Source organism: Dermacentor andersoni, chromosome 2, assembly GCF_023375885.2.
Source record: "Dermacentor andersoni chromosome 2, qqDerAnde1_hic_scaffold, whole genome shotgun sequence".
In the NCBI taxonomy this organism is placed as follows: domain Eukaryota; kingdom Metazoa; phylum Arthropoda; class Arachnida; order Ixodida; family Ixodidae; genus Dermacentor; species Dermacentor andersoni.
In genome coordinates this window covers 48,542,531-48,557,605 of record NC_092815.1, presented here as the reverse complement: position 1 = coordinate 48,557,605, position 15,075 = coordinate 48,542,531, and the positions used below count along the sequence as shown (strand labels likewise).

The 15,075-nt window shown below is 43.6% G+C and overlaps 1 protein-coding gene across 1 annotated transcript; it reads left to right on the top strand.

Annotated features, from left to right (window-relative positions):
- The first annotated feature begins 414 nt into the window (after positions 1 to 414).
- LOC126542615 (lysosomal acid glucosylceramidase-like) lies at positions 415 to 14,729 on the top strand. Its single transcript, XM_050189748.3, has 8 exons — positions 415 to 678; positions 2,547 to 2,680; positions 3,022 to 3,194; positions 5,955 to 6,198; positions 8,085 to 8,309; positions 10,166 to 10,329; positions 13,330 to 13,476; positions 14,624 to 14,729. Exons 1-8 carry the CDS (start codon positions 492 to 494, stop codon positions 14,727 to 14,729), a joined length of 1,380 nt encoding a protein of 459 aa, XP_050045705.3. The 5' UTR covers positions 415 to 491.
- The last annotated feature ends 346 nt before the right edge of the window (positions 14,730 to 15,075 follow it).

Sequence of the window (15,075 nt, the reverse complement as noted above, 5' to 3'; positions counted from 1 at the left end):
TACTGCGTCCTCGCGCTTAGCAGCCCAACACTCTCCGAGGGCTAATCCGTTTTACGTCGCGCAACACACAGATAAGCAGTCAATGAGCTGATAAGGTGCTAAAGAGCGATAAGGGATTAATAGGCGGAGCAATTCCGACAAGGTTAACAAGCACCGATATATGTCTATAAGGGTCGGATCAACTCCGATGAGGTGTATAAGAACAGATAAGGGTTGATAAGGATTGGATCAATTTCGATAAGGTTGATACCGACCAATAAGGGTCGATAAGGCGCGGATCGTGTCCAATAAGGTAGGTAACGACGGATAAAGGTTGATAAGTGCTTATACTGGCCTGATCAAGTTTGATGACATTGATAATGGCACCAGCATGCGTGGAGACGAACAAATTACACAGTGTTTACGCACGCACAATTCCCGGAGGAGTTCCTGCATTAATTTTTTTTTCTTTAAAAGAAACGTCTTTCTGCGAAGCAGGCATCACGATTTCTATGATACACAATTTCTTCGCAGATAACCAAAACAACGGCACTCTTCTGCTTGTGATCGACTCTTCAAAAGAATACCAGAAAGTGTTTGGGTTCGGAGGTGCCTTCACCGACGCCACTGGAATAAATGTGAAATCGCTCCCGACAAACATGCAAGATGATGTTCTCAAGTCCTACTACTCAAACAAAGGTAACATGAACTACAACTTTGTTTTGGGCACGATGTAATCCGAATTACAGGAGTGTTTTATCTTCCCTAAAGCGATTAACTTGTGTGGTGTCGTTCTTCGAAGAATGTAATTATATTTTGTTGTTGTTTTTTTCTTTCCAAATCCATTATCGTTAGTTCACTAACTTTTCATTAGACAGCAAAGGCCCTTATCAGCCAAAATCATATTGTGATATCTGTGATTGGACCTTAACCAAAATTATTCTTTCGAAGCAACACTTAACAAGGTCTACATCACTTCTTTCTTCGTTTAGTATATTGATATTACGTTCAAGGTACCGTCCATGAGTGAAGCCTAGCCATTTTTTGCTTGTTACGTGCCTGTAGTATTGTGACAACCTGAGCTCAGTGCTTAAAGAAACTGATGAAACCGCACCTCTAGCGAGACAATATAATCTCTCGCGATGCCCTTACAACAAATGCTCTAACAAAATTATGCAGACGACACAGACGTTGATCGTCAATGTAAGCGAATAGCGAAAACGCTTCTATGGTCGGATACAACTTCAGTCTGCAGTGAAGCCCCGAACACGCCCTCATAACCTCCAGCCACTGTTCGTCCGGGAGGCTGCAAATAGTTCGTACTTCAAGCTTTCCCTTTTACTTAAACAAGGGGGTAACCACAAAAATAAAATTAGAAGCGTGTAATTTTACACGTTTTCACGCGTATATTATGGTGGAACGGTGAAAGCCTAATTCTTTACTGAAGTAAAACGCTTGTTTCGCTGCAACTATTTATTGTCAAGTTTCACTTCAGTTGGCAGTGAAGTTTCATGAGTAAAACGGGTTCCGCAGTGCAATGAACCGTGCCGCCGACTTTTGAAGTGTGAAATGCTCAGACTCCATACTCCATTTGTCCATGTCTGTTACACACCTAATTGCTTCCGCCGAGGAAAAGACTCTTCAAGAACAGCAGACGCTCCGGAAGGATCAAGCACGACGCCATTTTGAAAAGGCCGCATGACGACAATTTTGTTTGCTTCTGTGATTGGCTGGCGGAGTAACACAACCCTGCCCGGTCCGTGTACCTTTGTTGCCAACTGCTGTTTCTTTAAGTTGTATTCTACTATATTAAGCTATTCGCCCTATTAAAGATTCATGCAATTGAATACGTATATTTGTTGAAGTGAGGATATTTATGCAGTTTTAGGTTCTGTAACATAGTTCCATCGGAAACAGAGCCGCTAACTAGAGCACCTGTAGCGGTATTTTTCACGTGACATCACTGACGCATAACCTCACCTGCAAGTACCTGAACATGGCGACCGTGATGACACCAGTGCACCCCATATCATGTCGCTTTTTGACAGGGACCGTTTTCACCGGATTGTTCTGTGTCATCGATTTGTCACTGGGCGAAATTCGACGCGACTTTCGTGCTTTCGTGCCGTCACGTTTTGTTGTTTACGCAGCTTCTCGACTTGCTAGCATCCCAAGGTAGCGTTCACGATAGCTTCAATGCAAGCTATCTGTAGGTGGCTATATATATAAGCCAGTTCGTCACGCTGTATCCAGCTACGCGAGCGCTGGCATGGAAGGCGACTATCATGCTGGTCTTCCACAGCGGCCACAAGGGGGAGCCTTTAGTTAAAGCTGTCCTTCCCGAGCACTGTACAAAATCATCACAGCCTTCAGACACCCCAATGGCCCAAAGCTCTCGCGCGACAGCGCGCGACAAAAGTCAGCGTTCGGCGACGACCGCACCCCGCGACACGGTTGCGTTTGACCACATGCCCTTTGCATCGCTGGAAGTCCGACCACCACGAAAACGGGATGAAGGAGCAAAAAAGAAAGCTATTCACGTTAATAAAACCTGTGTCTCGCTGCAGGGATTGGCTACACCATCGGCAGGATTCCCTTGGCCAGCTGTGACTTCTCTGCACGCAAGTACACCTACGACGATACTTCCGGCGACTTCGAGCTGACCAACTTCACGCTCGCTCCGGAAGACTTTGACGTTAAGGTACCGTAAAACATCAGAAGGAATAATACAATATTAAGCTGCGCAATGAATAGCCTAGTTTATCAGTAGTTTCATGAAGAGGTCGCAGTTGCGTCTCGCATATTATTTTGAGTACCGTTGTCTATCGAGTGTATGCCATACGTGAACCGGTGGTTGATATGCGGAAATTTTGATATGAAGGACAAGTGTCTGACGCTCCGCAGGGGTATGAAAAGGAGAAAAACAAACGCGTAATATTTGTGCGACACAGATCTCTCTAAACGATGGACAGACCGAACTTTTAATATTCTGCAGCATTGCATGAATATTTTGAATAAAACTACTGGTAACTTCTTTCGCAGATTCCGTACATAAAGAAAGCTATGTCTCTGTCAAGCGAGCCTGCGTGGTTCTTCGGAAGCTCGTGGAGCAGCCCCGCTTGGATGAAGACCAGCAATGCGCTTGAGGGGCGAGGGTTCCTTATTGGCGAACCGGGCGGCCCCTACTACAAGGCGTGGGCAAAATACTACGTCAGGTATGCGGCGTGCGCAATGATTTGACAGGGACGTCGTTCGCGTAAACGGAAGTTTTTTAAAAAAGATTTATAGAGTTAAGTCACTGCATGCTCAGTGAGCTCTGTCAATCTAGAACACATGCTGAGAGTTTACTAAAACTTTCTGCCGTACAATGATCTGGATGATAAAACAGGTAGTTTACACCATAATGTTTCACAGGAGCTTCGCTTCAGGAGTTTGCAACAGCTTTGACCGCTTTTGCGCTGGGATGGAAGAGGAGGAGGAAAGAGAAAAGTAGAAGGCAGGTAGGTTAACCAGAATAACGTCCGGTTGTCTACCCTACACCGGGGGAATGGGAAAGGGGAAAACAAAGATCACAGGGAGAGAGAGGAGGGAAGGAAAGAAGGAAATTGCGGCGAGTTCGCTGACGCGTGTGGTTTTACAGAAATCGCATTAATAGTCACAGATGGTCGCACAAAACCGTCGTCCTTAAGAAACACACCGCTTTATGGGCCGACGGGCGATGGGGGCGGTGTTCCAGCAGCACCTGCACAGAAAGCGGCCGTTTGTCCAGTTTTTGGAAAGCTTTGGCAAGTTCTTGTCTCTCTGGGGCATATCTTGGACAGTGGCACAGCAGGTGGTCGATGTTTTCTTCGGTGCCACAGACCTCGCGTGCTGCACTGTCAGTCACTCCAATTAATGTAGAGTATGCCTTTGTGAAGGCAACTCCTAACCAGAGGCGACGGAGAAGCGTAGCTTCGCGTCGAGGAAGTCCGAGTGGAGGTCGGAGTTGCAGGGAGGGGTTTAGTCGATGCAGTCGTGTAAGTCGTAAGTTTGGCGAGTTCCACTCGGTCACTGTGAGACTGCGTGCCAGGTGTCGAAGCTGCCTTGCAGCGTCAGTCCTCGAAAGCGGGATGGAAATTTCTAGTAAGGGTTACACCTCGACTTAGAAATTTTATCTGACTATTTGCAATTAAAATAACAGTGAATATATCTAGATATGTTCTCGATATCGAAGATATGATTTCAGAGGAAGCTCCTGCATGAAGTCTGGAAAAAAATCATGATAAAATAGTTAACGCAAACGCTATGACTAGATAACACCAGCGTAAGCGTAGCATATGGATGGGAAGCTACGAGTTCGACTGCGTTAAATATGGTCGCAAAGAAACCATCTGTTCATGACTGAGCAGCTTGCGTTTTTTATAAGCAACTGAAAATGTCACAATTTACCTATGGATACAAAACAGCTCCCATATTCGAGAATGCATATAAATAGCCGAGCGAGTTAAAGAAAGCTCGAATGAAATGTAAAAAGGCGCTACTTACAATTTACATTCAAAGCGAAACTGGCCAGAAATCAAGATAAGCATTGGTAAGCATACTATAGTACAATACTGCACCAAAGCTTGTCAACGTATGACTCGTTGCCGCATACGTACAACGACAACCGCAAGACCCCGGATACATATGTATATAAATGCGGTAAGATCTTGCTTTCACTGTTTCATTGCTTCATGTTCGAGCAACACTTCCGCGCCTTAGTTACTGAGTCTCCCGGGAATGGTTTTCTGCTGATGGCCACGACAGATAAAACATTCGGTGCATCTCAATACTACCTCATCAATCAATTTCATTATATAACTTCATGAAGTGTTCCACTAGATGTCAGCTATAACAGAGGGCTCTTCACGTAGGCAAAACGAGCGACCAAAGATGCGAAGGAGAAAGAGAGAGGGAGAGACGAACTTTAATAATATCCTGGGGATGTTAGTCTAGCTGATCGCCTGGTACGCTACGCCAAAAAAATTTAAAAATTAAATTATGGGGTTTTCCGTGCCAAAACCACTTTCTGATTATGAGGCACGCCGTAGTGGAGGACTCCGGAAATTTCGACCACCTGGGGTTCTTTAACGTGCACCTAAATCTAAGTACACGGGTGTTTTCGCATTTCGCCCCCATCGAAATGCGGCCGCCGTGGCCGGGATTCGATCCCGCGACCTCGTGCTCATCAGCCCAACACCATAGCCACTGAGCAACCACGGCAGGTTACGCTACGCCAGGTGCTGGGTGATAATTGTGTTATGCGCAGTCATCAAACATGCACACAAGTCACACATGCAGTCACATATAAACATACACCCAATATAAATATTTACAAAGTTTCGTTAGGGTCCGACCACCTCAGAAACACAACCGGTGCTTTCGTGGCGCGAAACGCGCACGTGGTGCTCTTCCACGGTCCAAAACTGTGCCGCAGTTTCAAGCTCGAGTCACGCGCTCTAAGCTCGAGTCACGCATGCAACATCAGAAGATTGGCCTCCGATTGGCATAAAAATCTTTAAGCAGTATATCGAAGACAGGAATTCTCTAGCTTTTGTTAGGCAAAACATTTTAGCCAGTGAATTTGTAGTTGCTGGTCGAAACGTCTTCTAATGATCTTGCAAAAAGTACACGAATAAGGAAAAGTACAAAATACACATTTTCATGGAGGTTTCCCGCGTACTGGTCGTTACTTACGCACATCTGACTAAGCTATAAACAGTACCGGTAGAAATAAACTTCAGGCCACTGTCCTGCGCTTCCGTGACTGCATGAAACAAACCTAACAATCCATTAGTACATGAACAGGAAAAAAGACGAACATGCTTAAGACTGCGTCGTCTACGAAGTCCGAAAAGCATTTGGTTGCTCTAAGGTGTCCTTCACGACCCTCACGTTTACCATACTACACTGTACAAGCCAGTTCGTGAACAGTCTTCAATGTCATGTTGTTCCAGATTCGTGCAGGAGTACGAGCGGCACGGAATTCCAATCTGGGGTTTGACGACTCAGAACGAACCAACGACCGGTTTTATTCCGGGCTTCCGCTGGCAGACTCTCGGGTTTACGGCCGCCAGCCAGAGAGACTTCATCAAACTCGATTTGGGACCTGCTCTGGCCGAAGCTGGTTACAGCGCTGACAAGTTGAAGGTCATGATTCTCGACGATAGCCGCATCGTCCTTCCCCACTGGACAGACGTGGTTTGTACAATATCTTCCTGAGAAATCTTGCACATAGGGGGAGGGAGGTAGATAGGGGGGGGGGGGGGGGACTGTCGTAAGGCACGGTAAACAAAAACTTATAAAAACGAATGGAGCCCCGGGTAGGGTTTATGTTGACCTCGCAGAAGTTCATTACATCTACTGACACTACAGGCATGTGTCTTTTTTTACACCAGTATTCAATGTTTCCAGGTTCTGGAAGATAACAGTGCTGCTTTGCACTTAAATGGGACCAGCAGCATTTGGTTCTGATACATATTGAGCAAGCCAAAGTGATTTCTTCTTTTTGTGCGTGTGCGTGTGTGCGTGTGTGTGTGCGTGTGCGTGTGTGCGTGTGCGTGTGCGTGTGTGTGTGCGTGTGTGTGTGTGTGTGCGTGTGCTTGCGCGTGCGTGTGTGCGTGTGTATGTGTGTGTATGTGTGGTCAGCTGACGGCTGATTTTTAGTTATTTATTTACGGGCGCTAATATTATTTGAGCAGTTTTCGGCCACGTTTGCCATGCGTTCTGCAGGCGACTAAATAACGTTGTTTCTCTCCCTCGCTCCCATGCGCTTGCTTGCAAGAGGTTACCTCGTTGCCCCTTATAATGGAGACAATATTTTTTCACGCATTTAAGGAAGCTTTTCAAAAACAATGAAAAAAGAAGACAAATTGATATATGCTCACTATCCAAAAATATGACACTCCCGATCTGTTTTCAACGACAACAGGCGTTGTACTTGGCTTTTGTCGCCAGCCTATACGTGCTATACTAGTGGTACCAGAGATGTAGATGATGATGATGATGATCATGCTGATAATAATAATAATAATAATAATAATAATAAAAGCAGCATATTCAGCACCTCTCGTACCTTCAGCATAAGTCGAAAAGCCAACATGACATTACTTATCAGAACGCTTCTTACGCGCAATTACTTGGCAGCGCGACGAGCAAGCGCACTGTATAGCCGGTTCGTAAGCAGAGAGTAGTCCCAAATAAACGTTTGGGCATATAAATTAAGCCACTGCTACAAATGCAGGTGAAATTGGAAACTTAGCAACGCATTAGAGTCATTTTCGACTCTTTCGCGTGTGTATTCATACTCATATAACTATACATTGTTCAAGCCTGCCGAAACATCAAAGGGCCGTATGACGGAGCCTGGCAGGCTGCAGAAACCCTGCTACGTACAGAGATGCATACTGTTTTGACGCAAGCAGCAGAACAAAGTGCTTTCAATTTGCCGTGGTAAAAAAGTTACTATTACCACATATCAATAAATGTAAGAAACACAATCAGGTTGAATCAGAGGAGGCACGCCTGTACGCAAGGAACACTTGAGCGTAAAATTTGTTGACAGATTGATGTACTCGCGTGAACCAAACACAGGTGATCACCAAACGAATCCAGAAAGTGGATACAACAAGAATACGAGCCGAATTGAATGCGCTGACATGTAAAACAAAATAACAGAGGCAGTTAGGCAGAACGAAAGCAGCGCAGTAACACTTAGTGATATATGTACCGCACAGAAAACCAGAAGTGACAGAAACCAAACGAAGCATAATTTGACGACTGTCCTGTCCGTCTCGCTTATGGGCCGGCTAATTACGTTTGCCCCCATCCGTCACTGCCACTAGCAGTGCTCCTTGCAATCATGACTAGATCAGCGCATTACCCTGCTAAATTAAGATACAAATGTTTCACTCACAAAATGTTCAGGAAACCTTCCGGAAAATTCAGAAGCAATTTCGGATAAGCGCCACTTCACGCCATCGCGTAGTTTCCTTTTGTGCGACACTTCCGAGATGATGTCAAGTTCTATATTTTCGCAAGGCGACGTAACTATAGTAGCTACGACATAAATGTACATCCCTATGCAGGTGCTGGGCGATCCTGAGGCGGCCAAGTACGTTCAGGGAGTCGCTGTTCATTGGTACATGGACAGTTTTGTCGGCCCTCATGTGCTGGACAAAGTGCACAACAGCTTCCCGGACAAATTTATCCTCGGCACCGAAGCGTGCACTGGTTCCGCAATAAAAACAGAGGACAATGTGAAGCTTGGCAGCTGGAAACGAGCAGAGTTGTACGCCAGAGACATCCTCGAAGTGAGTTCTTGTTACACACATCAATATCTGTGGTTCATAAAAAAAGAAAAAAAATATGAAAGAAGAGAGCGCTAGCAAAAATTGAGTGGCAAACGTTGTATAAGGCCCAGACGTTTCATTGAGGCGAACAAAAGAAATGTGTAAACAGAAAATATGGCCCAATTGTAAACAGGAAAACGTTTGCAGGGACAACATGGCCACAATTAGTACATGACCGGGGTTTCTGGAGAAGTATGGGAGAGGCCTTTGCCCTGCAGTGGGCGTAACTAGGATGATGATGATGATGATGATGATGATGATGATGATGATGATGATGATGATGATGATGATGATGATGATGATAGAATTATTATTACATCATTTATAAGTTACCTGAAAAGCATTTAGAGCTACACAGGAGCGATTCATGTTTCCTTCAAAAATGGGGATCGCGTATGCCACAGGACGTGTGTTCAGTCTGAAATAACGTAGTATTCTTGCCAGACCTAGAGGTGGCATTGCCCAATGGGGAGCCGAATTGAGACAGAGCTCTTCCCTAGCGAGAGCTGTCTGGAATTGCCTGAGCTGATTGCAGAGCTGTCTGCACTTCAGAGGGGCATCGCTAGGAGTCCATTAAAAAAAAACAGATTCAACGCACATATCGTAATCTACGCCGCAAAGCTTTATTAAAGTGCTTAATTAAATTAAATTAAAATTATAAATTAATTTAAGCGGCGATGCGTACAATATTGTTTGCTTTCCTCCTATAAAACCTGCAATGTCATAGAATGTTCGTGCTTAACCACCACAAAGGTCACAACTTTATTCTCATCCAATGTTTATGTTTATGCACCACATCGCTCACAAGCTATGCCATATGCAACACTTCAAATCGGGGCACAGCGTGAGACGCTTACGCTGTGACGTGCGAGGGCGAAGGCGATGTACGATGCTTGTCGAAGGACGAATGGGGAAGGCAAGTGTACGCACCAGAGAGCACGACACGTATCAAGCAGCCCTGAGGACTTTGCATCCATTCTTGAACATTGGCCAAGAACATTGGCACATTGGCACATACCAAATAGAGAAATCAAAGAAAAAATCAATTTAAATTAACGAATCTGTTAAATATCACCACATTTGCTCTATGTAGACGACAAGGACAACAACGGGAGTGTTAGCGAACGCTATATCATAATGCGGAAGATTCGAAGACGAAGACAGCCACTTCCCTTGATCTCTCAAACAGACTCTATTTATTATACGTGTCCTCCTGCCCTGTTTTTGGCGAACCGTGACAATATATTTCATCTTTTCATTAACCTGTCGGGGTGCTCTAGAGATACTCGTTTGCCGACATAGTGTGTTCGGGTTTTGTTCAGTAACTTATACTTTGTTACACAGTACAGAGGTACCACATACTTGTACTTTACGTAAGCCCATTCGCTTGTACCTTCATTTGGCACACATATGACCTTTGTATATACACTGTGTTTCAGCGAACACTTAAAAAAATATTTAAATGTTGCCTGTGGCAGATATCACAATTCTAGTTCAAGAGCTGGTCTGCTCAAAGCGGCGAACAATACTTGCACAAAAAATTGACATGCAAAATCGACTAATTAATAAAAATTCGCTAATTAAGTTATTACTTCACTACATTATGGCCCACATTGCAATTTACACATTCTAGCCGTGGAGTTCGCAAGGCGGATCCACTTGGAACGAATTTTCAAGATGACACCAGTTTCGAGATATAAATTCCCGAACTTTGTGGAGAAATGCATTGGCATTCCAATTAATTTGTTATCAAAATGTCGTTTCATGCACTAAAGCACACAAGCTTGACACTGTCTACTTTATTACCGGGCCAACAGGACCTCAACCATTGGGTCAGTGGATGGACGGACTGGAACCTCGCCCTTAACGTTGAAGGTGGTCCCAATTGGGCGAACAATTTCGTCGACTCGCCCATCATCGTGAATGCCTCCGCTCAAGAGTTCTACAAACAGCCAATGTACTACGCACTGGGCCACTTTAGGTATGCCTGTTCCTAATGCTGATGACTTGAAACACATTCGTCTTGCTTGTAAGTCAGATAACATATTGGACGAACGAACGAAAGAGCGAACCAACGAACAAACGGTCGAATGAATGAATGAATGAATGAATGAATGAATGAATGAATGAATGAATGAATGAATGACACTATTAATCTTGCTGTGTCATATGATTTAAGACAGGTCGTTAGCTCGTGCACCCGAGAATCTGCTATTTTGGATTTGGTTTTCCTGAGTGATGGGCTCCTGTATAGCGAATGTGACATTGTCGAGGGCATCTCCGATTACAATGCGGTAATTGTCCATCTAGATGTTGCTCTAGAGCCCAATATTCCAACTTGTAGTAGTGTCCATGACTTTTCTCGAGCTGACGATAATTCTATTGTCGCCTCGCTTGCATCATACTTTGATGTGTTTATGTTTTCGAGTGGTGCCTTAGGTGTTGACTTGTTAGTTGAAATGTTTCACAACACTGTCAAAGAGTGCATAGCTAATTTCGTACCAAGAAAGTGTGTGAAGCGAAACCCGAAGCACCCATGGTATACTAAAGAGATTATACAGTTGATTCGCCGGATAAAGCGCTTTCGCCGTGGCTCTCGCACTCAGAATGTCAGAGAAAACTGAATGCTAACATCACTCAGACAAATTCTTAAGACTAAAATGCCGCCATGCTAGAGACTACTACTATATCAACACTCTGACGACATTCCTAAACGATAACCCATCCAAATTCTGGAAAACGGTGGTTCCTCTTGTGTCCAACTCAACTTCTATGGGCATTAATGGACAGCCGGGCTCTAATGCTGTCATGATCTCTGAAGCGTTCAATATCATATTTTAAATCTGTTTTTGTTGAAGATAACGGCATTATCCCTACTTTTCACTATGGTGGTGCTTCAGCATGTTTTCCAAAACTGCAGATAACGTTCATGCGGAGTTCACAGCCTCTTGTTAAATATTGATACTAGTAAAAGTGCAGGACCAGATAGCACTCCAAACATGTTTTTAAATAGATACTCGGAATACTGTGCGCGGTATCTGACTATCACCTTTAAAAAATCTGTCACCCGCCGCGGTTGCACAGTGGCTATGGTGTTAGGCTGCTGAGCACAAGGTCGCGGGATCGAATCCCGGCCACGGCGGCCGCATTTCGATGGGGGCGAAATGCGAAAACACCCGTGTACTTAGATTTAGGTGCACGTTAAAGAACCCCAGGTGGTCGAAATTTCCGGAGTCCTCCACTACGGCGTGCCTCATAATCAGAAAGTGGTTTTGGCACGTAAAACCCCATAATTTAATTTTTTTTTTAAATCTGTCGAATCACAAACTGTTCCTAAGTGTTTGGAAGGTTGCTCAAGTTGTAGCAATAGACAAATCTGGTATTAGGCAAACAATTTACAATTATAGACCAATCTCGTTATTATCTACTTGTTGTAAGCTACTAGAACATATAATTCATAAGCATATTATAGAGTACCTCAACGATAACAACATTGTTTTACATAATCAGCATATGGTTTTAGATCAGGTTTCTCCATGGTGACGCAACTAACTGAATTCACTCACGACGTTGCCACTACACGTACTCAATAATCGTGGCCAGATTGACGACATTTTTGTTTACTCCAAAGCGTTTGACAAAGTATGTCATGCTAAGTTACTTATGAAACTTGACACTATTTTCAGAGGTATACATGGCAATCGCTTGCTTGGCTGGATAAGAGACTAGTTGCATCTGCGGTCCCAGTTCGTCTAATTTAATCAGGAGCACTCATCTTCAGTCGGTATTTCCTCCGGCGTCCCACAGGGCTCCGTATTAGGACCACGTTTATTCATTATTTACATTAATGATGTCGAGAGCGTTGTTACTAACACTGCTGTTAAGCTCCGTTTGTATGCAGACGACTGTGTCTTGTACTCTAACATCCCCAGTGTCAATGCCCAGGAGATGCTGAATAACACGTGCAATGTCTTCTGCGACTGGAGAAAGACCTGGCAAATGGAAATTAACTTCGATGAAACGGTACCTATGACCTTTTGGAACAAAAGAAAACCCCTGAAATTCGCCTATAGTAATGATGAGAAGATCTTGACTTATGTCACCGAGTTCAAATATCTTGGTGTAACTTTTTCTTACAACTTAAAATAGCACAAACACGTCGACTTCATTTGTTCCAGGGCACTAAAGCGACTTAGATATTTAAAAAGAACACTAAGAACAGCAACCAAAGAATGCAAACTAGCAGCTTACAAATCCCTCGTGAGGTCCACACTAGAATATGCATCTCCTGTCTGGTGACCTCACTGCATATCTGATGTATCGAAGCTTGAGGCTGTGCAGAAGAAAGCTGTTAGATTTATTTGTAATCGATACGATCACAATTTTTGTCGTTCTCTGCCTGCTGGCCTGCTATCGCTTGAGCCATTGGCACACAGGCGCGCGTGTGAAAGGATTATAATGTTGCACAATATTGTACATGCTTCTGTCATTGTCGACGTACCTGTGACAGTTGTTAGCTCCTCGGCACGTGTAATACGAAGAGCCAATCCTTTGAAGATTGTTCCCTTTCGAGCTCACTTAGATAGCTTGAAATTTTTTTTCTTGCCATATACCATTGAATTGTGGAATAACCTGCATACTCATCTCCAAGAATCGCCACGTGAGCGTTTTGTAGACGAAGTTCGTTTACATGTGACATGCTGATTGTATCTTGTCTTGATGTATTTACCCACTCCTGCTATGTCTCAAATCTGAGATAGCAGTATGTGTAAATAAATAAATAAATCATTCTTAAGGTCTGGGCTCAAATACAAATTTTAGTGTTCACAACTAAAATTGTATTTCCCATAGTTCTTTAATTACTTTACAAGAAGCATGCGTTGCAGGGAAGATGAATGCGCAACATGCAGCGAGCTCACACGACTTTTACAAGGAAAACGTCTTCACTACGAGTTATTCGGGCCATTTTTTATCTTCGCAGCAAACCACTTCCGAGGGGCAGCGTTAGGATTGACTCACAACTGCAGCAATCCCATTTTCTGGTAGAGAATAGCGCGACTTCTACAAATGTGACATATGCTGCATTCAGGACACCTGATTCGGCACTGGTTGTGATTGTCTTGAACAGGTAAGACACTGCTACCATCATGGCACGTGGAACTTCCATTTCCCATAGTTCTTTAGTTACTTTACGAGAAGCATGCGTTGCAGGGATGATGAATACGCAAAATGCAGTGAATTGATAAACGTAAAATGGTACCATTCTAATGTGAACGCTGTTACAAAATCGTTCTAAACGAAATGTCTACACTGTGCAGAATATATATGGTTTGAATAACACACCCTTAACAAAATAAATGTATTTCAAACCTATCCAGGTCATGGCAATGCATGCTTGCGAGATGTGTAGTTCAAGACATAGTCTAGAGAGATATATATACAAGTTTTAATGATACGCTGGAAATTTTAAAGAAACATTCTAGTCTGTCAATGGTGGAGACGCTTTTGTTTGGACCAGTTCATTTGACGAGTTCTAGCATGGACATGAGTGTGTCGACTAGCGTAGATCCGTGTCCATCAACTCAGTCTTTTTGTTGTTAAATAAAGCTGAGTATACGACTTCGAAGCCCAATAAAAGCTCGTTTCATCAACGACGCTTGTTTACAGCAAGTAACATGTCTGGACTCATTCGCAATCAGGCAAACGTATAGCCGCAACCAAGTTTCTACTAGAGATCAATTATGTTGAAAGTTGTCGACATTTGCATGGCAACATTAGGCCACGCATTGAGTTTCCTACAAAAGTTATTAAAGATAATTGTATAGCGCTTGAATAGTGCAGTTACATTGGAAATTATGGTTAGGACATATTTGCTTGGCCTTCCTCCTTGCGGCTTCAGACGTTCTTGATGCTTTAATTACTACGCATTATACGTCTTTATTGGCATACATTTTTAAGCAATCCTGCATGTCTAAACGCAGGAGGCAATGAAGCTTCGCACGCATACGTGACAATCCGAATTGTTGCATTTATTAAGCGAAATTTTGTTGAAAGTGATCTATTCGCACAGTGACGCAGTCGTTTGAAGCAACAGAGTCGAAGTTTAGGCACAGCCACGTATTGATCATCGTTCGCATGCTGGTTAAGCCACCACGCTTGCTGCTCCCGTATAGAAATTATATCGCAAGAGTTCCCTATAATAATTTTGTAAAAAACTCTATGCACCAGGGTGTCCGCAAGTTACGATTTATTGTCGTTCCCGTCACCTATTTCAGAAACAACGACAAGTTCACACTGAAGATCAAGGATGCGTCCGGCACCGACAGCGTTCAAAAGGTTATTAACGAGAGGTCGATAACAACGTTTATATGGAAGCCATAAAATATCTTCTTTCACTATAGCCAGTCGCCTCTACTGTTACTTTTTCTTTACTTGTGGTATAATCGCCTCCGTGTGCGTGTTATGACACTGTACTGTCACTTGTTGTGTTTTCTACTACAACCTTTCAAACTACAGATTTTTTTAAATGCCCAAGCCACATTTAAATACAAATATTTTAACTCTCCAAGAAAGTGTCGTTTGGCTTTACATTACAGAGCAATGAGTGGTTGGTGTTGCTATCTTACTAAATATGAGCGCAGAGGCTCGTTCAGCAAAATCTCACGGCATTCCTCAAAGGGTTCTCTTCGTTTGTATCTTAATATTTCCCTAACCTCATATTAATGCT

What these genes read in the sequence shown, in the direction of transcription:
- LOC126542615 (XM_050189748.3), top strand. Translation starts at nt 492, where the DNA reads ATGATACACAATTTCTTCGCAGATAACCAAAACAACGGCACTCTTCTG. An exon ending in ACGCCAGAGACATCCTCGAA is followed by an intron (nt 8,310 to 10,165) that starts GTGAGTTCTTGT and finishes CCGGGCCAACAG; the next exon opens with GACCTCAACCATTGGGTCAG. An exon ending in GTTGTGATTGTCTTGAACAG is followed by an intron (nt 13,477 to 14,623) that starts GTAAGACACTGC and finishes CACCTATTTCAG; the next exon opens with AAACAACGACAAGTTCACAC.